The sequence below is a fragment of the Embiotoca jacksoni genome, unplaced genomic scaffold (genome assembly GCF_022577435.1).
Source record: "Embiotoca jacksoni isolate LCO1_2020_lvr unplaced genomic scaffold, fEmbJac1.0.p SCAF_8, whole genome shotgun sequence".
NCBI lineage: Eukaryota > Metazoa > Chordata > Actinopteri > Embiotocidae > Embiotoca > Embiotoca jacksoni.
Genome location: NW_027185436.1, coordinates 3,135,744 through 3,163,499, shown reverse-complemented (window position 1 = coordinate 3,163,499; position 27,756 = coordinate 3,135,744). Strand labels below are relative to the sequence as shown.

General features: G+C 40.2%; 1 protein-coding gene across 1 annotated transcript; it reads right to left on the bottom strand.

Moving 5' to 3' along the window:
* On the bottom strand, positions 1-26,745 carry LOC138191468 (calcium-binding protein 7). The gene is made up of 5 exons (XM_069138311.1): positions 25,776-26,745; positions 7,745-7,888; positions 7,502-7,614; positions 5,392-5,542; positions 1-3,108 (listed from the first exon to the last, which is right to left on the bottom strand). The coding sequence occupies exons 1-5, from the start codon at positions 25,879-25,881 to the stop codon at positions 2,978-2,980; spliced, it is 645 nt and encodes a 214-aa protein (XP_068994412.1). The 5' UTR covers positions 25,882-26,745; the 3' UTR covers positions 1-2,977.
* Positions 26,746-27,756: the final 1,011 nt, after the last annotated feature.

Sequence of the window (27,756 nt, the reverse complement as noted above, 5' to 3'; positions counted from 1 at the left end):
CACAGTTCTCATATGGTTTTATTCATGTGAAATACCATTCCACAGACATAGAACATCAGGTGAAGTCAATGAACAGATATCACATGTTCAATAAACATTTTTGCAAGATCCAAAGACAAGTATCAAAGTACAGTGTAATGGAAATAGAACTTTCGGTAGACTATCAACATGTTCCTACAGTTTTTTCATCTGTAAAAAGAAAATAAATATACTGTTGGTTCGTACGTTTTGCTCTGGTGATAAATAATAAACCCATGTTTGGTGAATTTTTATGGTGATGAACAATGTCAAAAGTATCTCAAAGAATAAGGCAAAAAAAAAAAAAAAAAAAAAAAAAAATCAAAATATTATTATAACTTTATTCCCCATGAACATGTTCCTCCACTAATGATACTGAAAATGAATGAGACAGTTTAATTTCCGTCGGTTAATATTCTATTCCATCACATTCTTATCACAAAAATAGATACATCTATGGTGAAGTGATTCGTTATGTCCAAACTGTTTCTGGAAATGGATGAACAATCATGGCGGTGAGTTGTTGTGCGCTGCAGCACACATTAAAGTGCAAAATGGAAACAACGTTTTTTTTGTTTTTTTTTAAAATAAATGGTCTTTTTCTCTTTTTGTCCGAGCGTGTTACCCACAGAGTTGACACTTTTGACAAATTGCTGCGGTGCATCAGATAATCATTACCCTGTCTGGCTCCGGCCGATCGGATAGTGTAATTTTGTTGCCTCTGTGAGATTCTGGCTCTTTTGAGATCCAAGTTTGAGGAGCTGCCAATGGCGATCCTGAGAAGGCATGTTTAAAAGACATGAATTATTTAAATATTTGTATTGCAGTGTCTTGTTTTTGGGGGCATTATTAAGGTCTTATTTCTTGGTGACTTTACAAACACACTTTTTCCCTGTTAAACATTCAAATTTGGTTTTAAAACAAAAGTTTTTTGTTGTTGTTTTTGTTAGGTAAGATCAAGTCTTTACACACATCGTTCTACTGTTCAGACAATCTGATATCACGCTAAACTTACTTCCATTACTTAAGAGAATTCACGTATCAAACAGCACTCATCTCCGTAGTCATTCATGAGTGTACTTTTCACACGTTATCCTCTGGTGGACGGACGAGTGTATTACAAGCTTTGGCGTATTTGAATTTTGTGATCTCAATAAATCATGTACAAGACACTGCAGGATTCTGGTTTCTCTTCAATAATTCAAATTTCATCAAACCAGTTTGAACCAGTCTCATTCTCATGTGGCCCAGTTCTCTAGTCACAGATCCCTCTGTTGCTTTGGTAATGTTGGTTTATATGTACAACACATATTGACAGCGACAGACCTTACCCGGATGCATGCACAACAATCTAACCTACATCCAATCAAAGTCATGTGGTGCTTCACAAGTATTCATATTTTATTGCGATGGTTTAAACCATTTGGCCGCTGTCAAACTTCAACTTGTTGGGCAGCTTCTGACACAGATTTACAGTAGTCTGTCTGATCTTTGTATCTCACTGAATATAAGGGTTGTCCCCCGTTTACCCATCAGAGCTAATGTTGCCGTCCTATTGCCAAAGCCTTCATTTGAGAAGTGCCTTTTCTTCAGTAAGTAGGTCCACTGGGTCTTAACACGTTCAAGGATCTTCGTTTCCTCAAAGCATTGTGAGATGACTATTTTACATACAATTATTGCTCCATAGCAACGCATCCAGACGGAAAACTACTTGAAAAGAACTAAATACATTCCTGCACATTTGTATCCTCTCTACCAACCAGTTCAGTTTTGATGCATATTCTTTAAATGTTTGAGTGACACATCTTGAAGTCCTTTGCTGTCCTGTAGCACTGAGAGATGATCATCAGCTGCCCGGCAAGGCAAAACGTCCAGAGCCTAGCAATCCTGAAAGATTTTTTTTAATTTTTTTTTTTACGAGCAGGTTCTAAAGCAGCCCTTCTTTTTCATGCACTTGTATGCTTTGCTTTTGTTGTGATTGCTGATACTCTGCACCACACACAGTTGCTCACAGTTGTCGTTAAGTAATTGAAAACAGCTCTGTTGCACAGTCATAATGTTTTATACATTGATAAGAACTTCTACAAATGTGTCAAGACAACTGTTTACATCCATGCACTTCATGCATAGATGATGGTCATCCTCTGAGGCCTGCAAAGCAGAGAGAGTCAAGTGTTTTCTGCATGTCCAGACACTTTCCAGCCAGTTACCCGTCCATTCAGACATCAACACCTTCCTCCAGACAACTGTTAACCTGTTTGACCCGGCTCCTTCCTGCTTAGACTGAATCCATGCAGCTTGTGAATGAGTGAAACAATCCAGTCACATCCACCTTTCTGAACACCCCTCTGATTTTCTGTCCATTTCTTACCAAGCTTTGTTATTTCCAAGTGATTTTTGAACAATGTTGCACCACACAAAATATCTCCATGGCACTGTGCACTGCAGACCTTGCACATAATAACACTTTTTTTTTTTTTTTTTTTCAGCCTCAGTAATACATTTCCTCCAAAGTCCCGACGATATTTCACAGATTCTTCCTACTTGTTTCTAATAAACCGCATGGCACACTGGACAAATACAAAACTGGACAGTCACTACACTTCTCTCTATAGCTGCCACCATACTCAATGCAACACTGCTCAAATGCACATAGCTAATGGATACTAAATGTTGTAGTACGAAGAGTGATATGTATAGTCAGCCGTCCACTTCAACACACCGCTGTCTCTTTGTACGGGAGGTCCTGTGGTCCTTGAAACTATGCAAGTTGTCAGCATGTCACTGTCAAACAGACAAATTCCTGCACATGTATTGTCCTTGGTTATTCTGCAGTCGTATGTGAGCCTGTTTCACAGCCGTGTGATTGTCTGTTGTATTTGTTTTTTGAGTTTTATCTCCTCAGTCATTTGTCGGGAAGCCTTTTGGTGTTGTTCGAGGCTGAAAAATGCCAAAGCTCCTATTTCATGCCGCTTCGCAGCACCTGATTAGCCGCGATGAGCATGACGCTGATGATGAAAGCGATGGCGAAGGCGCATATCAGGCTCTTGCGCACACAAGTTTGTTTGACTTGCTGCGTCGGGCTGGAACCTGGAAAGAAAAGAAACGGAAAATTACCTGAAGGTCCAACAATCAGGTGTTATTTAATGCTGGAAAGATATCTGATAGTCATTTCCAAATGAGAGAGCTCATCACAGAACCTAAAATTACATGAACACAATTAAAACGGATGAGCACCGCCAAGAACATTTCGTTTTCACACCTGTATGCTGCTTTACTGCATCGAGATCGAAATGTTGATTAGAGTTTTAAAAGAACAAACAAGTGGATTGGTACCTGAGTGGCACATTAAAGGATGCTCATCAAAACACTGGTGCTCCAAAGGAAAGAAAGGTAGAGAGTACTTCACCTCAAGTGGGAACAAAGGCAGCTGAAGCAAAGGAAAATGTTCAAATAGAAACGGATAATCTGCTGTACCGTATTTTTGTCCAAACAGAGGATATTTATTCTGAACTATCTTTAGATTTTCCTATATTTCCTCCAGAGGTTATTGCTGCTGTTGGAGAAACCACCTCACATCTTCAAAAATGCTTTTCCAACAGAGAATAAGAGATTTTCTCATTGCAAATGGGCATTGAATGCATCCCTCAGTAAATTAGCCATTAAAGGAAAATTCAACAATAATTTGCTATCCTCAGTAAATTTCATTTATCTTGTAATGAAGATGTGTAATTTATGTTTTTTCTTCTTCATAAAACTGCCTCCACTTTTGTTTCAGTAGGTTTCCTGCATTTCTGACAATGACTTTCAAATGAGCCCCAAAGAGTGAGCTTCACCATGATGAGTCTGTGTAGGCGGATGGAGCTTCAGCATTCATTTTTATAGGTGATGAGAAAGAGGGAGATAAGAGGGAAGAATGCTACAGTTTATCATATTGCAAAACAGCAGCATTTCATACACTGCTATTTTTTATATCCCCCCCATTTTTCTTATGTCTTTAAATACACATTAACATAAATCCAACATATTGTAGCAAATGGATAAAGTTGAAATAAAAACGTCAATTTGAATAGCTTGTATGCATGATTATCATGCAATTGACAGACAATGTTGATATTGGCATCGGTATCAGTTGACAAGGTCTGTTTATAAATGGCAGCGGCACGGCCACCCTACTCACTGTACCTTGCACATGTTTAAAATAAAAACATGAATATAGGAACCTGTGTATTATTTGAGTAGCTTAGTGTTGAATGCACAATAACAAGGTATGTTTATACATGGTACTAGGCCCAGTTTAATATAAAACACTAAGTGCAAAGAATGATACAAGTTTGAGTAGGAAGGCGGTATGGAGGTGATTGGATGGCTCAGACCCAAGACTTTCCCCCAGGACATCAGGGTTTGGGTCAGGGAGAATGTGACTTGGATTTCTTTTAATTAACTTTCCTAACTTACGTAATGGTACTTGCGTAAAATTGAACCCAAACCCTGAAGTTTCCCTAATCAAGTCCTTTTTTCCAGGTAGCTTACACCTGTGGTATTTTTTACATCTAGGTGAGACAAACCGTGCCACTGACAGGTATCCTGCAGTGGACTGGCAGGTTTTATACTATCTGGTTGATGACTGGCTGGAGCACATTATGATATACTGAGACTCCTGACGGGAGAACCTGGTATCGCTGCAGTTCTCCTCATGTGATTGCTGGATTTTGGGAGACTTAAAGAAGTCTTGATTGTAAGAAATGTTAACAATGAAACCTGTAATCTAGAAAAACATTATTATTATATTGTATTATATTTCAGTGTTAACAATAGAGTCTTTTTCAATATGATTTACATTCTACTCAAGACTGCACTTTTTTTTTAACTCTTAAAAATAAATATCATACTTGTGACCCATACATGAACGAAAGAGCTTGGAAATAGCTCATAAATTTGACGATCATTTGTGAGAAAAGATGCTGGCACTATTTACAATTTGTGTGTAAGTAGTGCTCGTGAAATGCTTTTGTGAAACAGGCTCTGGTCTGGGCCGGTCTCATCTAACCTGGTAGATGCATGTAAAATAATTGCAACGTAGCCAATAACATCTTTTTCTTTTTCTCCTCATTGCATCGCTGTCAAATTCCAGAATTGCCCTTAATGATAAAACATTTATATTAAAAACTGATGTTCAGTTTTGACAATGTTTGTTTGTGGAGAACCAGAATTATTATTGCTTGTTGCTGCAGACTAATCAAGTATTCATTTGGAAATGTTCAACCACTTAAAATAAAATTCCATTCACCTCACTCCAAAGTTGTCCCTTGAAATGCAAAGCCCAGTGTAAACATTAGAAGTGTGTTAAGAGTACAGGAGGTTCTTCCTTACTGTCTATATCCACCTGGCAGTCCCCCGGGTTCTCTATGTGATTCTCCTCAGTCATGATGATGTTCTCGATGTCTTTCATGGAAAGATGATCGCAGAAGGTGTCGTACAGAAGCCTCTTCAGCTCCTCCACCGTCAGCTTCTGCATGTCACACTGGAGACACACACACACACATAACTGAACATTAACGTGAACATGGGCTGGCAGGCACCGTGCACAAACACACATTTACAAACACATGCACACAGTACATAAGGCACACACAGACACACAACGTATAGAAAGTATGTTAACAATAACAGTATAAATAGAAGTGCCGCTACACTTGAAAATGTGAAACTATGCTGTTTTTTCAATGTGTTTTTTTTCTCTCTCCAATAGCTGTAAATTATTAGTTTGTTCATTCCAATAAAACATTTAATGCATGTTTATGGTTGAACCTATTGTTTTATTTGGATACGATGTGAACTGGCAGTGAAAAATACATCAAATCAATGTCAAATATTTTGTGAGATCAATTGCTTTAAACAGAAGATTAAAAATCAATACAGAAATGGATGATTTGGATGAAGGGACATGTTCGATTTCCAACTGATCCAATCAAAATGGATGAAGCTTCACTGGAAAAATCTTATTTTCACTTGAACAACTTGTTTTCAGTGTAAGCTCTTTATTTTAAGTCAAATCTGCAGCTGTTGGGAGGAAAATCTTAACAGTTAAAACATTATCAATTTCATTGTCTAGTGTGATGAAAAAGAGGCAAACTCATACCTGATCAAAGATTATAATATTTTCACTAAAACACAGTTACAAAATTCTAGCTAAAATAAAACCTAAAAATAGAACTAAAACGTATGTTTTGCTACATTTGAACAAATACAAATGTATTATGCAATCACGGAAAAAGTAAAAGTAGCAATAAACTACCACCCAATCAAAATGCTTAATTACAAGTGAACGTTCTGTAATCAAAATCTTAGCTGGATGAGAAGATCAAGACAGTATTTAGTATTATTACACAGCGTACTTAATATATTAAGAGGGAAAGTAAAGAACATTATGGGTTCTGTCAATGTGGATAATACTGTCATTTTGAATGTATGGTTGGGTGAGCAGCTTTTTACTGGTGTACTGTTACTGTGAGGTTGTTTAGCCTATACAGGACGGTAAAAGCCAACCATGTGTTTGGTCTGTAAAATAGTAGTCAACCGATATTAATTCAGTGGAGTAAAATATATAATTTTTCTTAAAACATAAAGCATAAGGTAGCAAACAAAAGGGTAAATGTTTGTTATAATTCACCAATATCATTATATTTCAAATTTGAATCAGATGAAATCAAGACGGTGTGAATGGCTGAGCTAAAGTAGAAATTCCTTGCAAAAGTTTGAGTCCAGGATCTGTACCTGTTGGGGAAGCTCATGTACTGTATGTTACTGATGTTCAGCTGAGCCTGAGCCGGGCTCACCAGTGTGACCGGAGACTCTGTGTGATCAATCCAGCAGCACATGCTTGATACTACTATTCTGTTACATAATGTTGTGTGAAGCTTTGCGGTTTTTGCAACAGTCCCTTGAGCTCCTCGACTCTCCCAGCAGGTGTCGTTGGTTGTGACTCTTTTAACGTACACTGAGTGAACCACCGATTCTCATAAATCTTCTGTCTTTCGCACTCGTTTTGAAGCCTCTCTTTCTGAGAGGCACTCCTGTGCTGTTATCACGCAACTGCAACAAAGACAGTTTTGACAAGAGCTCCATCCCACTAATTTCCATCCCACTGTCAAAGTGAACAGCTGATTATCTAATGAGGTGTCTGTATGCAAATTAATATCTATTTTACATAAAAATATTCTTTAATTTTGAAAGTAATAAGACAGGCACCACACACAAAGGCAGAGATATCAACTCAAAGTGTTGATGAAGGACACCGTTCTTTAGGGAGTCCAACCTGTTCCAAGATTAAAATCCTCCCATTAATGACCCAGTGGACGTGACAATTAAAACGAGTTTTCCTTTAAAGTGTTTGTCTAAATGTTTCCAAGCTTGTAGGTTTGCAACTCCTCTGTCTACCTTCTCTCTAATAAGCAGGACATAATCTCTGAATAATGAGCACCTTCCAAAAGACTGAATCAAAGTCAGTGCCGTTGAACTTGTCTGGCACCCCAGCTGCCGTCAGCTTTGGACCCAGAAGAGTGACAAACTCCTCAAAGTCCACCTGGCCATCGCCTGCAGAAAAAAGGAACAGTTGGTGTTTATTGTTGCTGCTTTTATCTGCCCACTGTGGGCGAAATGAGAACAAGGCTTCTGTGATTTTGCGACTTAAGATAATAAAACCCAAGCTGTGTGATGGGCTCACCGTCCATGTCCAGTCTCTGGATGATGACTTCCAGCTCCACCTCGTTTGGCATGTAGCCGAGGGAGCGCATGGCCATGCCCAGCTCCTGCTTCGAGATGAACCCGTTGCCATCGCGGTCAAACACTTTGAAGGCCTCACGGATCTCTGCAGAAAAGACAAACACATAAGCTGAAGTCTTGGAGCAAATCAGGGTAAGAAAGAGGGAAAGTTTTCCAGCACTGAAGATACATCTGTTGTACCGCATCAATGGTTGAGTCATGAGTTATATGCAGGTTGGCAGCTCAGGAGAACAAATTCCACCAGTAAACTGACAAAAAAAAAAAAAGAGCCAAATTAAAATAAATACCTTTAGACAAAGCTGAGATCAGGACAAATTGTAAGGGTAGTTTTCTGCCTTGTATTTAAAATTTCATGGGGGTGAATCAAACCTAATAAGACTTATTCTCTTGGCTGCTAAAATCTAAACGAGCTTTAATGCCAAAAATAACCTAAATGTTCTGCTGCCATGGAAGGAGGGGAAAGTGAATCATTGTGGTGGATGCATTTCCTGGATTTCCTTTAATTTCTGAAAAAGAAAGACCAATGAATGACAAAACGATTAGAATAAGATGCCCACTATTTTAAATAAATTAAAACTGCCAACTCAAAATGATTGTTGAACCCCTAAATTGGATTAGTCATAATTAAATCAAAACAAATCACTCTCTCTCTGAATGGGATCACAAGAAGAACTGACACACTGATTTTAAGCTAAAGCCACGGCACAAAAATATGTGAATGGGAAAGAATATGTATTATTCAGTGATCCAGAGAGACCCTAATGTCTGCCTGAAGACTTAGTTGACTGAGTCTAAATGAACTGAAAGTGATGATTGGACATCATAATTATGTAGTTCTCTGTGGTTAGAATGATGGGTTGCTTATGTTGTATTTGGTGTCAGTGTTGATATTGCTGTCAAAATGTAAATGTAGGAAAAAAAAAAATCTATGACTTTTTGATATATTTGGATATAAAATGTGCTGCCTTCTGTTACCATATAAAGAGAAACCATAGTTTTTGTTGACTGTGACAAGAGCGATGAAAGGGGTCAGGTGAGGTAGTATAAAGAGACAAATTCACAGATAAGGAGGGGGACGTTTTGTTGGACGGTTAAAACAAAGGATTTTCAAAGAGAATGCTGTTTTTCTTTCATATAAAACCAAATATCAAAGCAGACTTATTATAACCATAGACTGAAAATTAAAATGGATATAGACTGTGGATCTAAAAAAAATAAGGCATCTACAGGCTGGCACCAAAAAAAACAACCTCTGGCTCTTGTTCATATGGTATTATCAAATGGAAAGGAAGGAATAGATAATTAAAAGGTGTTTCACAGCCGACTTTAATCATGGTCAATCAAATCAGCTCTTCTCATTCCCTTCAAACCGCTGTAGTGAAGTGGACTATCAGTGTCTTATTAATGAAGGAGCTGACTGGCACCGCAATCAAAACCTTAAAGCAAAAATAAATTGACATACTTGTCTGGAGGTTCCGGATCTAACCACTGAATTTATGGTATTACGAATTGATCTCCACGGGCTTATCGTGTTAAATTGACTTTGAAAGAGGTAACTAATATCAGGAATAACTCTTCCTCTGGTATTATGAGAACCACTGCCTGGTGAGAAAGCAGTTCAATGATATTAGACCAAAACCTGCATCTTATGGGTGCCAAACAATGGCATTAAATGAAATGTCAAAGTAAACAAAGAACATTCATCCAATATGGTGAAATCAGGTGCTGGAACAATGTTGGGGACTGAGCAGAAGTAAATTACGGATACTTAAAGTTCCTGATGCGATTAATTTATTAACAACACTGATAAAGAGCAATGTGCTCCAAAAGTCACTGATGGTGTGTTAATAAATAAACTGCATTGGAAGCTTTCAGCATGCCTAATTTATTTTTGCCACAATACGTAAATGGCCTACACTGCCATGTTTAAATTGTTAACTTCTGATCAGTGTCCTCTTGTTCTCCGTCAGATCCGCTGCTCCGCCCTCCCCCTAACTTCATCCGGCTCCAACAAACAATAAATAAACAGCTAACATGTCTGCAGACTGGAGGTTTCAGAATGGCAGTTCAGAAATCACTGGGGGAGGTGATGGTAGGATGCCACTTAGCTTTAACTAACTGTTCTCTTCATTTTTTTTATTAGTTATTTCAGACATTAAACTATCCAGGCTGTTTCTGAGCGTAGAATTTTTTTTTCTCATCAATTTATTTTATTTTATGACAATTTCAATCCCTTTAACTTAGGGACAGTTGTAGTGCACTTGCTTTTGGTACATACATGATGTAGTTATTGTTACAAATTTGAAGCGAGAACAGAGGTCTTTTATTTCTTTAATTTGTTTTGTCAATACTTGCCAGCAGACCAAACTCCATTTCTGTAGTTTGAAGCTCCTTAGTGTATGTGCTGCTTGTTTCTTTTCAATTTGTATTTATGCTTTTAGTGTACTTTTGATGGATTTGGAATCGACATTGTGTTTCTGGTGATAATAGTGGTTAATTCAAAGTGTTAAATCCTCCGCTGTGAGATTCTTCTGTTCTGGGTGCAGAGCAGCAGATGAGTTGTAGGTGTGGGCTGATTAGTGCTCTGCTTTTCAGGCATTCATTTTGTTTGAGCATTTGTCAGCCACTCCGCCTTTAAGATGCTGTCATGTTGAATTCCAGCTTCTCTGTCCAGTCCATGCAGTCCCAACGCCACACTGCTTCCAGGATGCGACAATTCAGCACAAAGCCTGACTCACCCAAAGAACTGAAAGAAAAAGAATATATCTGCCGCCTCTGCTGCACAGATTTTCACCATTTACAATCTGTTTCATGTGACTCCACAGACTTTATGGAAGTGTGACACTACCACGAGGTTATTCCTACAATATAGAGCTCAATGGTGAGAAACTGGAGTGATGTACTTGTCATTAACAGCAGCAACAGCAGTTACTTTACGATAAACGGAAAAAAAAAAACTGGAGGCCTGAAAAGACAAAAAACAACAACAACAACAACAAAAAAAATACAGAAAGTTAAACCGCAGGGTTATGAAATCTAGTAAAAAGACACCACAGCACCGGACCCACTTTGAACTCTGAGAAGTAGTTTAAAAGTTTAGAAGACGCAATCACAAAGAGAAATCTTTAAGCACTTAATTCCTCCTTTCAGCCACGCTGCATATTTCCCCGCATTTCTCTGCGTGTTTAATCTTCACGAGAGACTGAATCTCTTCATTTATATGCAACAACATCCACAACCGAGTCACCTGCAACGTTACACTTGTCACATCCTCGTGTCACATGTCTGATTAGCGCACAAAAGAGAGGAGCTAGAGATGAATCTTGAGATACAGATGATGCACGGTGTAAAAGCCTCCCGTACATCACGTGTCATATCTGTAGTATTTTTAATCTGTTTGTCGGAATAAAATACATCGTTGAAGCTACACGCAGGCGTCAGGTATTTTCCACAGAGAATCACAGATTAAGACAGAATAAAGATGATTCATGTTTGTAAATGAGAGTGTTGAGTGGGTTTTCAATGAATAATGAAAACAAAATAAGAAGTGAAGGCTTATACCAAATAAAACACAACTTCTGTTATACAACTGACTGACATTAACAGCTTTGTAGGCAAGCTAAATAAACATTCTAATGCTAATTTAAATGGATTTCACTTCTCAGTTTACAGCCAATTAGCAGCTATTAAGCTACTGAAATGTTATTACAAATTCTATCAATCCATTGTAAAGCCGACAGTCTTGTAAATGGGAACTGCTGCGCCGCTGATTTACCGGTGCGTCAGAACTGCGACGAATGGCCAAGCCTCAGGCGCAAATCCACACTCGGACAAATATTTCATTTGGAAAACAAAGCATAGAATATCAGCAAGGGCAGGAAACAGCGTGTCAGTCTGTCTATAATGTGGTAGCGCAACTCCAGGAAATAGTTTGTTGTAATCAAGTGCATGTCCATGGAATAGAAACCATGCCACGGGGACAAGGGTACTTGGCAAGCGTGTCTTACAATGGATTACATCTAGGCATGCAGTTTATACAACCAAGCCCATTGACATTCACAGCGGCTTTTCCATATAAAATGTCTTACATATAGGTATAGTTTGAATCATTGAGAGCCTCCAGCTGCTATTCTCTATTCCTTCCCAGGATGTGATCTTATTGTTTATAAAATAACAATACCTCAGTATCCACCTGAGGTCCTCGCTCCATCTGTTTACTTTTGAAAGAGCAGACACTTACCGCAAAAACATGTTGCCGCCTCACAGGAGGCAAACACGCTCTTAAATAAGGTGCCAAAACAGTTTCAGCAAATACTCTGTCTGTCTTGAAGGCTGTTTTTAATGCTCAAAGGCCAAGGTGAGCAAAACATCCCAGCGGCTGAGTGGTGTATAGTATAGATGTAAAAGAGTTTGCGTTGTATAATTAAATACAAGCCCAATTTGTTGTCAGGAGATTTCATATGGTGCCACAATCCATTTACAGAATACCAATGCTGTAGTGCTGCAATGGCCAGAAATATAACGAATGGCTTATCAAGTCTAGCGAGATACACAATCAATGCTGGAAGATGACAAATATAATAAATAAACTACGTAGCTCTGCTTGAAATCAGGACCGAGTGCTACAAAAATGAAGGAACAAACCTCTGAAGTAAAGCAGACCATACATAATCTCCACTCCAACAATTCATCAGAAGCGGCTGAGTAATCATCTAACAGACTTAATTTCTCTTTTCGACCACACGCCATCCAGATACATAAACTCTCAAAGAGATAGCACTCTATCTTAATTGTCCCCTGGAGACACAACTCCCCCAATTTCACTTTATTCTGTGAACGTAAAATGGGCCAGATCCACATGCACGCCTCATCAGCAAATCTATTGTAATTGAGAAATTGCCTTTGTGAGAAGAAAGTTTTATCTGAATAGCTGTGATATTGGTCTGTGCCTGCACAGACGACCTGAATTACTCAGAGATAAGTTGTTCTACGGCTCAATGTGACGTATTTCAGTCCAAAACATCATTTTCATCAATTAACTGTCATAAAACAGAGACTCTCAACAAATGTCCATATTCGGCATTGTTATTGATTCATGATTTAAATGATTAATGCAATTTTGAAGGTGTAAATACATTTTCTGCAGGCTGAAGCGATTTATCAACCATCATGTCAGAATTTTTAAAAGTCAAACTGTCACCACCTGCCTGGAGTAGACTAATTGATTTTTGCTTTCTTCGGCGCAATCAAAAACCGTTACGACACTGCTCCTGTTGCGTTCATGGAGCAGAGGGAAACAATAACTAACTTATAACTACAACAACCGGGTGGATTTCCTTAAACATTCGCGAGGTTGTTCAAGGTGAATTTGTCCCTCAGGGTCAGACTGTCAACAATGAGTTCTGCTGGGATGTTCGGGGGGAAAACATTTGGAGCAAACGTTGGTGCAATGGCACTTGGGTTCTCCAATATGACAGCGTGCCCGCTCGCAGCACGTTGAACACAAACACAATTTTCCCCGGCCTCAACAACACAAGTGTCCCTCCCCACCACGCTTCCTCACTGGATATGGCTCCCTGCAACGTTTTTTGATGAGCACTTTCTGCTCCAGGTTCAGGTCCATGGTGACATTGCAAACGTGCACCTACAAGTGGCCACAACAACTTGTTTAACTCGGGTGCTGATTTTTTCGAGTGATGTAATTTAATTTAGAATATATTGACTTCTCCAGGTTATTGCTTCCCCCGACTCTGTGCACAGTACGGTGCTGCGCTCCATTCACAGGCAACAGGAGCAGCAGCTGAATGTTTTTATTCAGCCTTATACGGTACATTAGCATTGCAATAATGTTTGCATCTGAAGTCGTTTCTGGCCATCCAATAATTATAGGTGCAATGTTCACTCGCCTTTTAGCTCTGGCTGAGTCTTTGAGAACTAATAACAACACTTTTTGGACTTTTTTAAGCCAGGCTCCAACTAAACACATTAAGCCCGACTTTGACACAATCTAGTCATCCCCAACAAATTTCCAAATATGAACGTTGGAAAAGAGAAACAAGCCTAATAGTGAGACGTAATAGAAGGAATCCCGGAAACAGCACAACATTTCCACAAAAAGTCTAGCACTTAGCAATTTGTATTTTTTTACCTGCCTAGTATGACACATCCTACGACCGGTTTCTTCACGTCAACCAATAGAAGGACAGACTGCTCCCTGGTGTGCATTTGTAAACGTGGTGAAAGGATATCGTGCCTCTGCTGCCATGACTGACAACTTCTTGTCCCACTTACCTGACAACACAGGAAGGTACAAACATGGATGATGATTGGTGCGGGGAATGCTTGTCGTGTTGTCACTCAAGAATTAATGACACTTGATTGTCTAATCTGACAGTTACAATCGTGAAAGGCAAAAATATATCTCAAAGTCTGAGCGCAGCTTTAGCTATGATATTCTCCTATGTTCATCGCTAACTTTGTCGTTTTGTGCCGGACATCAGAATCTACTGGGTTTATCAGGGTGAAATATAACTGCTGTGGTTGGAATCCAAGTTAATGGTGAACTAAAACAGTACCAGCAGAGTCGGGTTATAATTCAGCGCACGTTTGGCTCTACAAGCAACCACTTGAACAATACATGTCATTTTTTTTCTCTGGTTAAAAATCTAATATTGATGAGTGCAGATTTGCATTCTCCGAGTAAGAAAAATAGTCATTTGGCTGGAATTTGTGGAGCTGGTTAAACTGGTATAAAAACAGCAGAAATGATAAATCTGCCATTTCATATAAAGAGAAACAATTTAAGATTTTCCATCTTTGCTGCAGGTTTTATTATTGGTACTGGCCTTTTTCAGCCTCAATTACATTTTACTACATTGAGTTAACTAATATATATGTATTTTTTTTTTTTACAGAATTAGAAGCCGCTGTTGTTGAATCTTCCACCCGGTCTCTGGGACCACAGCTCCACCAGGGAGACGTGATTATTTTAGTTGAAAGCACGTGGTATTTGCTTTGATGTAGAGAGGTGCTTGTTGGCCTTCAAAGATGTGATGCCATGCGGTCCCCTGTGGAGTGATCTGAGAGAGGATGAAAAGCCCAAGTTAAGATCAGGAGCTGAGAGAGCCAAGCATCAACTCCCACAAGAGAAAGGTGCAGTGTACTCCTATTGCACTGCTCTCCCTGAGCACTTCTATATATCAATGAAACACGCTGGATCTTTGCTGCAGCACCGAGACGCTGAACAGTCTGTGAACTGTACACAACACTCGTTAAAGCGAGGAATCACTTGGAAATGGAGCTGATTCATGCAGACAAATAGAAAACGTTTGGATTCAGGACGAGGGGCATGACAACCACTCTATGCCGTGTTTTCTATTAAGCCACAGTGTACATATAATGATAAGAATGTCACCATCTTTGGCTGTATGCACGATAGAGGAAAAAAGTAATCAGGAAATAAAATGAATGAAATGATCCTCACAGAACGGAAACACATCACATGGGGAATATTTGGATTTTCGAGGCATGGCTGCAGCAGAGCTTTACCCCTTTTTAGGCAAAATTTAGCATCAGTGAAAACTTTTGCCAATTACACGTGGTGCACTTACAGCGGAGCAGACTAATGTCGGGGCTTTTGTAGCAATGACGTGTCCATGAACGTAATCCGAGGCTTCTTATTCTGGGCCAGAGATCCTCTTTGCCTCAGTCAGAACCTGCATCTGCTTAGGGCCGCTTTGGATCGGTAATTGCAGCACACCCACTCTTTATGTAAGACCTTATCAGTGTGAGGAAAACACTGCTCCGCTGTGTGTGTACGTGTGTGATCCTCGGGTGACTATTTTTAAACACCCATAGCAACGTTAATCCATCTTTAGCTGGATATGAGCCAACTTGGACACCCCGAAGATTTGAATATTACCATAACAGGCCTCTAACAAGGCTCTGGAGAATCCATTCGGAGTCCGTGGCAGTCTAAGTTGTCTGTGCACAAAGGAAAAAAAATCCCATCTCTGGGTTTTCGATTGAAATTCCTCCTACCATTATGAAATTTGAGACACATTAACATCGCCAATGCATCACTGACACGACTACAGGGAGGAACTGGAAGAGGCAAAAAAATATATAAAGTTGGAAAGGTCAAAGTGCTTTATCCTCAATAAGAAAAACATCACTCAGCCAATTTCTTAAAACCCACTTGACCTTGAATGATTGAAGGCAGTGAAATTTTAGTCCTGCCGTTTGGTTTTTCCAGAAGGGAAGGGGGAGCCTTGATCTGTCTCTTTTGCCTTCCTGTCTCTCTTGTGTTTTCAAAGCTGCAAGTTTTCATCATCACAGCCGACACCAAGCTGAGCCGGGGCCGTTATCCACCCAGTGAGAAGCACCTCGAACAGAGGTCAGATGTGAACAATCAAAAGCCTCCAATGCATCACAATTTATCCAACACTCGCTCATCAGTTCCACCAAATTAACAGCACACGCTCGCCTATGGATGCTGTTTCTCCACTGCTATTATTGTCTGATGTAGACTTTGCTGTATTGTTCATCAAAGGGAGGAAATATTACACCCGAGAAAAAGCACTTCACCATCCAGAACTCATCACAGTTCATTTCACAGGTAATAAAGTCTGCTGGATCCACTCCTTCGTGGCAATCGATCAAAACGGAAACAAATGACTTCAACCTACCCGACAGCCATAATTACTGCATTTCATGATATTCGCCGCCAATCTGCACCTCATGTTCCCCACCAAACTCATTTGGGCAAGGTTGGATGTCATACCAGATTACAACGACGGAATAACTGAGAAATTATACGAGCGTCTGGTTTATGATGTGATCAAAATGTGAAATGTTCAAAGTAACGGATGCCATTTTCAAGACTGCAGGTGATTCTCTTTCACAATAAATGCCAATAAATAAACAGTTTTTGGCTGCAGGGAGAGTTATTCATTTAGAAAAAGAGGATTTGCTTAATACCTGTAAAGTAAATACAGAGCTAACGCGAGCATCTTAAATTAGCACAAAGACTGGAAACAGTTGTGCACTTCTGCACCTTTAAAGCTCCCTAACAAGCATGTTATATCTTGTATGTGTGTTCCACACAAAAGTGTAAAAACAACACAACATTACTATCTTTCGTGGGGTCGTGTGCCAGATTATTTCTTGGCGACTAAACTAAATCTGTATCCACCTTAAAACGACAGATTGTAATTTTTAGATTTGTGTTTTGAAATGCTTTAAGAAATGAGATAAACATCACGCGACAGCAAAACATGAGATAGCTGCGCTTGGCAGTTACACATCGTGCTGTATTCCAGCGTGTCCATGTGGGGATCGAATCCAGGAGGCGACAAAGTTATTTAGTTGGTTGTTGTTGTTGTTGTTTTTAGCCATAACCATGTTTCTTATCCCCCCGCCATGTGTTTTGGCTAATTATTTCATATTCTTGTAAGTCCCATGGTTGTCTAGCCCACCTTCTCAATTCCAATTCTAGTTCAGGGTCTTCATATTATAGCCCTGTTGCATGGGAGGTGAATTGGAGAGGGTCTACGGAAATATAGATTTTAGGAATGTGTCTACAACAGCCCAATTTAATGGTATGACTCTGACTAAGGTGCAGAGAGGCCTGATTAATTTAAAATACAGATATACTGTCACTGAGTTCAAACTCCCGTGCATTCATATGTAGCCCTGTTTAAGACCTTACTTTCTTTAAGTTGAAATAACATTCCTTTAACACATGAATATTTAAACCACACATTGAATGAGATGAGTCAACATTTATTACAACTCAAACAGTAACCACAGATAATAAAAAAACACAATAATACCCGGGATTTGATAGTCAGTGTGACGGTACCGTAACGTTGGCGCGCTTGTTGGAGCTCATCTAAATCCTCCAGGAAGAGGAGTGGTCAGTACTCACTGTTCCTGAGAGAGAGGTTGATAACAGTCTTTGTGTCCAGCAGGAGGCGCTGTGATTAAAGAACAATCCGTCCTGTGTCTCTGTCCCTCCCATGCAGCTCAGTCCTGAGCGAAGCCGCTCGCTTGTTAGCAGCTAAGTCCACATGGGCAATGACCTCAGCAGTTTTACGACCCACACGGCTCCTAACACGGTTCAGTCTGGTTTTATTTGACCCTCCACGGCTACAACAAACTCCCGTTCGAACTCAAACAACTAAACAACAATAAAACACATTTTCTTGTCATATACATCTAGCAGTACATCTCTGTGTGTCTTCACCTGCTTTCCTTCATCTCCTCTGCTTCTCTTTTCTCTGCTTCCCGCTCACCTGTCGTTAGCCCCGCCCCTCTAAGAACCCGATAGGTTACCAAAAAAAACGTTCTCTCTGCTTGTTCTGATTGGCTGGCAACACATTGACACCTGACCAACCAATAGGTAAGGATACGGAGAGATTCAAGGGCAACTCAATCTGTAGGACACTTAAGTACTTTTCCAAACTATACTTCTCTGCTCATGAACACAAATGCAAATGTACTGTTTTACAGAAATTACAAAGAAACACATGTAAACAAATTAGCAGGGCGCGACACTGGCCATAGGTTTCATGTTCCTAGAAACCACTACAGGCCAAAGTGTGTAATAGACGCGCATCCTCTACAGCAAAACATGTAATTGTCACACCTGGACATAGCGATTGCAGATTTCGCTGTAGCTGACGGGCGTGTCTATTTCACGCTTTGCCATAATACCACGTTGCGATGAACCATGTTACTTGGTCAGCTTCAGCGGTGATGGAGACAGATTTGTTTGCCCTCATATTTAGTGTGCATTTACCCGTAGCATCAGTCAACCGACTCCCCTCCTGAAAGCCAATAAACTGCCTTCATAATGTCAAACACTGAATCAAAATGAAATCTTACAAAAGTTTAAACCAGTAACAACCTCCTAAAATGTTCTCATAAACCATTTTTGTATACACCTCAGAAGTGGGTTTACAACCTGTGGCTCTCCAACTGTGAGCCACATGTCACTTTACCCTCAGAGAAACGGCTCCTTTCTGCTCATTTCTTGATCACCATCTGTGTCAAGTAGAGCCTTTTCATGACACATCCAGGCAGGTGATGCATTCAAGAAGGCTGTAATCCATTTCTGCCTGCCAGCCTGTTTGTCTGGTTTGTCTGCCTGTTAATCCCATGTCTTGTACGGAACCAGAAGTCCCCCCATTTAATACAAACCCAAATTCAAATTGTGACTCTGAACGTGTCGCAGGATTTATTGGCATTTAATTTTGGAGTAATTTAACAATTACAGCAGTCGGTGCTGTTGATGCCGCGTGTCTTTTTTGCTTTGTTAATCATTGTAATCATCATCACAAAAGCTGCCTGAGTTATAAAACAATGTTTGCCAGACTTGTAGCATTGTGAAAAGGATTGGATTTGTAAGTGGAAGTGTAATGGTGTTGGCAGTCGACAAGCACTTCATTTATTAGCTTGATTCTCTCCATTGTCACATTTTTTTTAGGAGTGAGAATGCTTGGAATAAACCCTCTTGTGTAGGAAGCTATAAAAGCTCTCATCTTTGCAACAGGAAGCGAACAGTTTGTTTAGTGGATCCATTTTGAGAGTAAAACAAGGTGTATTTTTCTGTAGAGAACAATAATTGAACTAATTCTGGCTTCCTGGTAGAAAGCCCCGCCAATAGCAGTCAATGGCTAAAGTGAACAGAAGAGAAAAAGGAGTGTTTGGTTTTGGTAAACACATCTGGGTCGTTTGCACCCTCCTGAAAATGAGCCAGCATATCCTCTCCCTTCACGATTGGTCAGTTTGTTCTGTGTTGTTGTCCAAATCTTCTTAGCGGTATACGCTTTAAAACGGTCTTGGTTGACCCGTTAGAAGTACACCCCCGCAACGCCCACTGATTCTGCACCAGCGATACGTTATGTGCATAATTTCTGTCTTCCCAAGCAGATGCCGGTGTCTTTAAATATCTTCATTTGTATTCATGTAAGTATTTCCAAAGGAGTGGAAGTCAACCCTCCACCTCAGGGCAAAGAAATGAGTCAATGTTGCTGCTGCAGCTACTGTAGGAGTCGAGTAGAAATATCAACAACGCCTCACAGGCAGTTTACACCATTAGGAACACAGTGGTGTCAGTGTTGGTTTTTTTGGAGCAGCTGTCAGTCACAACGATTTCCAATCCCAAAAACTCTGCCGAGGGAAAGACAAAAAATGTTGAAAAAGAAGCCCCAGTAATATGTGTTAATTTTCTTTTCTTACTACAGAAAGCAAAACTACTTTCAAAAACCATATGCAGCAGCGTAGAAGTCTGAATATATTAAGAAAATACTCCTAAAAGTGTTTTTATGACTCAAGGAGATACATGAAGAAAACAAGCTCCACAGTTAGTCCAGCAGCTAGAAGTGCTGACTTTCATCATCCAGATATGCAGACTTCACCCATTTCAGCTTTACAGATTGTTTTTGAAAGGATTCAAATTCAACCTGACATCTCTTTCCTCCCAGAGTTACTTTTTTCTGACTCAAATCAACCCAATCCTGAGCAGTTATCATCGCATAAGGCGCTCAATTTAGCGAAATTTATTTGTTTGGGAGGCTTGCATGCTGTGATAAATGATCCAAAAAGAACTATCTAGTTCCCACCATCACTCCATGACATATCACAAAGTAAATATGAAAATGTAAATACAGTTACTCTAAATCCAGTTTTGAGCCTCACTGACTTTGGTCCCATTATTCCAATCACTTCCTGTTTCCAGCATCCCTGCTCTCTGTTTAGGGGGCGAGTGACGGCCCAATCTGTGTTTGATCTGGAGACGAGGGAAGCCCCACTCTGCCACGAGTGTGAGCAAATGGAGAGATAACTTTGTGGGCTGCGTTGAACCCGATCACTGCAGACAGTTACTGTGTGAGTTTTAAAATGCTCCTTGAGAGATGTTTGTCCCTGCTGGGGCTCTGCGACAGGTCTGGCTCCAGACACACTTTCATGTCTCTGAGACTTGTGATTAAAGAGAAGCCTTGCATGCCCAAACCAACACACTGGAAGTGGAACTGAGTACGAAGAAAAACAGGTTTCAATAAACATCACTTATTAAATGAAATGTTGGTGTGTCTTGACATTTTAATCTGATATTAATCTTTTTCCATCTGTAGAATAAGAGGACCTCCTCCAATTATATGGCTCAAATACAACTGTTATGTAAATATCGAATTTTCCCGTCTGCCCGTCTTTCTCTTTTTATTCATGCCATATTTGTTGATGAATAATGCTGCAGGCATATAAAATAGCTGAGACTAATTTGTATTGGCATTTTGCCTTCAAAATGAACAGCTTTAGCATTTGCATTATGATAGTAATGCAATCGTTTTTTGTTATGAATTAATACAATTTATGTCTCCAGTACAATTGCAGTCATAATGTTCTTGTTTTGGGGCATTAAATTCCCAACTAGTGCATTCTGTTTTTGTTCAGCTTTTTTCTAGCAGCTCGCTGATGTAGCTATGTCAAATGGATCAGTTTATTGACTACTTATGAATGAATTGAGTTTTTCAGACTGGTCCCAAATGGAAAAAAAAAAGTGTTTTGAGGTTTTTGGGACAATGCCCTTGAGAGTCTGTCGGCAACAGAAGGAACGGGGGCCTAATTTATGACATCATGGTGAAATACAACTGCACTGAAGCCTAAAAGATTATTTCTATGGTCATAAAACTGAACATGAACAAAAGGGAAAAAATGGGAATGTTTATGAACATATGTAATGTCAGTAACTGTACAACAAAAGTGAGGACCGAAGAGAGGAAAGTCGGAGCAGATCATAACGGCAACGATAGACGAACTGCACTGATCACAACTTTGGCAGAACCCTGCAAAAACTTTGCTGCTGTCTTATCCTCTGCTTATGTCTACAGGAAACTACCAGCATCTGTTTACACAAGTCTCACTCTGGGACCAGTTACAAAGGCTATAATCTCAGCTCTGGGACTATTTGAAAGCTGCTTCCAATAGGGCTGTTGTTAGGCAGTGTGGAAATGGGCTACCCACTTAATTCCACCTGCAGTGATATTGACACTGAGCTTCATGTGTGTGTGGTGGTGGAGGAGGTCCAAACTATATTGAGCTCATGTAATATGACCAACTGTTTTTTTCCCTCTTGTGTAGGAGGGGAAATGGAGAATATGGAGTCCAGTTCAATTTATGCTTGCGTCATTGTGCATTACGGTACTTGCTGCCACCCCCCACCCTCTACCACACACACACACAATCACAGACAGGCTTATCGGGCATCGGAAGAATAGCGTTTTGTTCCAATTATAGCTTTGACAGCCTTCTCGGCCGCAAAGTATGGTGCCACCGGTCCATTCCCTGAGGTGTCCAAGCCAGTAATTGAAAATCAAGTCCTTGGCTATGCGCGCCAATAGGGCCTGAGTCTCCTGCCCCTATACATGCACTCGCACACACATATTCACTAATGTGCAATTTCGTTTTGTGACAAAGCTCCATCTCCTCGACGGCCGAGCTGATGTGTGTGACACTCCAGACTTCCAGCCAATTCTCGTCCGTCTCTCAAGAGATGAGAGCAACTGACGAGACGCTGTCGCTTGAGCAGTGCCTTTCTGATCAGCAAGTCACTTATGAAGCGTCACCGCTGTCAAAATCCCATCGAGAGCTCCTGAATATTGTTTGTTATATATTTTGATATAAAACGTATCAAGGTTTGCAGTGTCTGCAATCTAGCAACCACAATAACATTAACCTCTGTGTTTCGTTGAAATTGACTTCCTTTGCGTTTAGAGTCCCAGCTCAATATTTGTCAAAATCATAATAATAACTGCAAAACCAACAATTCTTTACCTATAGATATTTTTTTCAACCCTTTTGTCACAAAGGTTGCGATGGTTACCCTCCTTTTGCCACAAATTGAAGACCATAAAGCATTATCACGACACAAAACATGAACACCTTTAATTAACTGTGTTATAATGGCTGCAAACAAACTAAATTATATATTTATTTATTTTATTTACATAAAAGTCGTTAACAAAAATACACATTATATTCTCCTACTAAGTGAAATGACATTTGTTTGTGTCAGTTAGACCCCGAAGAGGTTACCTTTATATCACTGATAGAGTGAAATGCCATTTCAGAGGGTAATGCTGCATATAAAATATAGTCAACATTAATCCCAGTAATGTGTCGTATTTTGTAGCTAACAACTGAAAGAAGCCATCAACTCAAAATCATGTTTATTAGTAATTCTCTTAGAATCAGGCTGAATCATTTATCGAGCCGATAAACAGAGTGAAGTGGGTTTTTGAGTAGTCACCAAAAACAACACTGGGGTTTAGTTAAATTACTAAATCAGAGTCTAAATCCACAAACAAACAATCAGCATCAGCAACATAATATTACTGGAGAGAAAATGTGTTTAGGTGCCTGTTTGCAGCGCTCTCCTCCATCCTTGATATGATCATTGTAACAGCAGTATTGTTTCCAAAAGCTACAGATTTAGTTTTGACAGCACAAATCTTGACACATAACTATTAGAGTCACTTATTTTAATTATTAATCAACAAACAAATGAGACCTATCATGTTTATATTGTTGCCATTAGCATTATTTTGTGTTCTAGCAGGACACGATGTGAATCCACACTCTTGTCAACAAACAACAAAGTTCAATCTTAGTGGCACTAAAGTGTGCTTCTTTCACACCCTCTAAGACATCCCTCACACTGGATCACTAATACACTCCAACAGTTGAAAAAAGGCTGTCTGTCAGCTGTTCCCTCCGCACAGGGTCCTGATGCCTCTCCAGTCAAACTGCCACTATAATTTGAGCTGTAAAGCCCATTCGGCTCACTGTGTCTCGTGACTGACAGCATGCAGGAGGTACAAGTGGGTTTGGCTGATTGGTCAAATATGCTTGAGTCAAAATGAGGGCAGCATGGTGGTGCAGGGGTTCATAATGTCGCCTCACAGGGGGAGTTTGCATGTTCTCCCTGTGGCTTTCTCCCACAGTCCAAAGACATGTGTGCTATGTTAATTGGTGTTTCTGTTGCACCTGTGATGGACTGTTGGCCTGTCCAGCGTGTACCGCCTTCACTCCAGCCTCCTCCTGTGACCCTGTTCAGGGTAACGCGGGTAAAGATGATGGGTGGAAGGAAGTTTAAATGAAGTGTTGTCTGTTTATTGCGCCCCAAGCGGACTGCAAATTAATGTAGGAGGGTGAAGAGGAAACTGAGATTCCTTAATCTCAACAAGTTTCTTCTGGAGTCAATAAAAACGACTGAATTATGAGACACCCATCTTTTTTCTTTTCTTTTTTTTAATGTGCTTATGTGCACAAGGTCTCTTTACACTGGAAATCATGTTTGAATGTAAAACACTGAGTGATGCGGTGCTATAATCATGGGCATGACATCATACAAAGATCACGTTTGACACTGACACGTTGCCATTTCTCTTTCATCACAGATTCAGTTTGTTGAATTTTAAAGCCCAAAAAAAGGCATTAGGGTGTGAAATACAAAGAACACAGTGGTGCCTTAAAGCAGCCTGACTTATCTCACACCTTTTCTCGTCTTTGTCTTGATGTTTCTGATGCATCTTTGTGTTCTGAAACAGGTGCTATGTGAAATTTGTTCATCCTTTGAACACCTTTTGGGAGTCAAAACCAATTCATATTCAGCCCCTTCCACTCAAACTCTTTTCATTAATATCAAACTCAGTGCTGAACAGCATTCTCCTGCCAACCTTGTTATGCGTGTACCAGTTTGTCTTTGTGCGAGACAAAGGGGTGTGTAACTGTGTCATTTCACACTGCAGGTACAATTAACAATTTGTGTCTGGTTTCTTTCTGGGAAAAGTCTGCATCAGCACCCACAGACGAGTCCCAGCTTGTCTGTTGTTCACACATGCATTTCAGTCCTCATCAGAAATGCATCACTTTTAAAGATTTGTTCAGACGCTGATCTCCATGAATCTACATCTGTGCATTGCTGCCCTCACAGTGTGCATTATTAAGGTACCGAGGATAAGAGGTGCAGTGAACAAATCATTCAGCAGGAACATCGTCAGCTACCTTTCAGCATTACCGCACCGCAAACACAAGCATTTACTGTCAACACACGTACTTTGGGACTTCATTAATAGCTGCATGTTGATGTGCAGATGTCACAAGAGCTCCGGGCATAAATATTCTCGAGATACTGAAAAAAATAAATAAATAAATAAAATAAAAAAATAAAAAAATATATATATATATATATATATATATATCTGAATAGTTCTTATGCTTGTTGAGGAGACACAACTTATTCTGCTCTTAGAGGTGCCACTGCAGTGCTGTAGAGGTTTGAATGTGAATATTAATTTTTCAAATTATTTATTTTTGGGGGGGGAATAACGATTTGCCCTGAATGTTCGTTGAATCATTTTGTGTGAATGGTTGTCTGTATTTCTGTGCTGGTCATGTCATGGACCGGTAACCTGTACAGGGTGTACCCGCCTTCACCCAAAGTCAGCTGGGATAGCCACCATCCCCTCTGTGACCCTGTTCAGGATACAGCAGGTATATATGATGGATGGATAGATTCGAATAATATATTTTTTTAACAACATCAGCTTCACACTGAGGGAAAATGCTGTAAATCTAAATGTATATATTTATTTAATAAAATGAAATGTTGCTGATTTTTCCGTGGCACTGATAAGAAAGTGGATGATCATTTTGCAGAAACTGTTTCATCTATCAAGAACATAAAAAGGAAAAGAAGAGAGACCGTGAACATATAAAACCCCTACAATTCAAGTTATCCGCGTCCTATACCAGAGAGCTCAGAGTGCTGTCCATGGTCCTGACCGCGCGTCTGTTTGAAAGCGGCTTCATTCACCGCCACTGCATGGACCTGCTATGAATGAACACCCTGTCTGTGCTCCCTATAGTCCTGATAGCCTTCAGGTCTACGTGAACAGGTATCACCTCACCTTCAACTTCGTCTTCGGGCAGGTTCACCGGGGCGCTGTAGAGGATGTCGGGGATGGTGCAGATCCCCCGGTACATCAAGGTGGAGGTGACTGGATGCATCGGCATGGCTGCGACCTTTGGTTGCGACCTGCGCCCTCCTCATACAGAAATGTCTACAGAGAGGATCCCAACTTCCCCCCACTGTCACCTAGGGAAAGGAGATGCGAGTCCATGGATGGGGGGTGAGGGTTGAGGCAGGGAAGGGTGGATTCCGCAGCGTGTCCGCCTCAGCCTTCCTTTTGGGTCAATGTATGAAGAGCAGGAAAACAATTTGGGGGGTGTCTTCTTACCTCATTGCAGTTTTCTTAAATTTTTGAGAAAAAATTACACTCAAAGTCACTGAAGAACACTACCTAAACCCGAGAAAATGCGCACACATGTACATCACCATCTGCTCAGACAGGCTGAGCTAATTAGTGCAGTTTGTTTGTCTCTGATGTAAACCGACCAATCGCTACAAAATTGTAGATTATGAATCCACTGATTGCGTGTGTTTCCAGTCCAAGGGAAGATCTGCTGCGAGCAAATTCATGAACCCACTTGTTGGATACGTGCGCTCACTTGACGCACTCCCTCCTCAAGGTCCAGCCACCTTCATATGATCCACAGAAACGACGGCTTTACAAAAAAAAACGATGAAGGAAAATGCCTCAAAAAAATCGGAATGTGTCTCTTCAAAGCTTGCTGAGATGACTGATCATCGCGTGTCCGCATCCTTATCCGGTAATTGATCGCTCGCTCTTAATTGGTCGTGGGTACGGGGGCGCATTGCGATCCAGTTGTTCAGTCTTCAGTGGAGGAGTGAAGGAGTGTTTTTTTGTGAAAGGAAGCTCTCTGTGGATCAGATATGTAGTCAGTCTCCCCTCTCTCTCTCTTTCTTTCTCTCGTCACTCTGTCCCTCAGATACATACGTACGCACTCAAACACACACTCTCACACACACGCTGGGTGTAGGCAATCCCCCCGCATAGCGCACACTCACCCTCCCTCCCTTCTTCGTCTCTGTCTTTTTATTCAGTTACTCTCATTGTGCGCATTCCGGTTAGTCACCGACGATACACCAAAACCTTAAAGTGTGATTGATGAACGTTGTATGGTGTGTGGCTGATTTTATATCCTGTCGAAGCTCTAAGAAAACAAAATGAAACCCCTGCGACGCCACTTGCTTGAATTACAACCCTTGAGGATGATGGATAGACACATCTGCGTTTGAACTTTTGTTTTAACGCAAAACCGGCTCCATTGCGGTTTATAGAATGACGCCATAGGTCACAACAGTAGGAAGTATTTTCTAGTTTGTGAAAGAGTAAAAGGGGCAGAAACAAAGTTCAAAGTCCCTGTAGCTTTCTGTCCAATCACTTTCATTTGTATGCTCATATAGCTGCACCAGAGCGGCCCTTTGACATGAACTTAAGTTGACGAGTCGATTTATAAAGATGTAGTGGGGGCGATCACGAGTGGAAGGAAGTGCATTTTTTTTTTTTTATGACAAGGAGCTGTTTTCTATGTAACTCTTTTTTTTTGCTTCAAGCACATGTCTAGACGTTTTAAAATGTCTTTTTTTTTCTTTGCTTGTTTCTTTGTTTGTTTCTTTTTGGGGCCTTCATCCACTGTGATTGTGTCATTAATTGGCCTAATTCCTGCTTTACAAACACAGCAACAGCTGACTATATCTAAAAATTATTTTACGGGTCTGTGAATCCGTTTTGGGAACTGGAGCAGTAGAGGTAATATTATTATATGCAGGAATTCGTCTAATCAATGTACTGACTCCAAAGTTATTGTTTTTGTTTAGGGTTTTTTTTTTTACTTTAGGTTTGCTTGTTGTCACACAGACCTTGCTGCTGTGTGTGTTAAAAAATAGTATAATGATCCCAAAATTCACAGTTGTTGTTTTTCTTTTGCTCTTTCGCCCCCTTCATCTGACCTTGCTGTGTTTAG

Excerpts from the sequence above, each read along its gene's own strand:
- LOC138191468 (XM_069138311.1), bottom strand. The coding sequence starts at position 25,881 with ATGCCGATGCATCCAGTCACCTCCACCTTGATGTACCGGGGGATCTGC. Across the intron at positions 7,615-7,744 it reads CCAGAGACTGGACATGGACG|GCGATGGCCAGGTGGACTTT; the intron begins GTGAGCCCATCA and ends TTTTTTCTGCAG. Across the intron at positions 5,543-7,501 it reads TTGATTCAGTCTTTTGGAAG|TGTGACATGCAGAAGCTGAC; the intron begins GTGCTCATTATT and ends GTGTGTCTCCAG.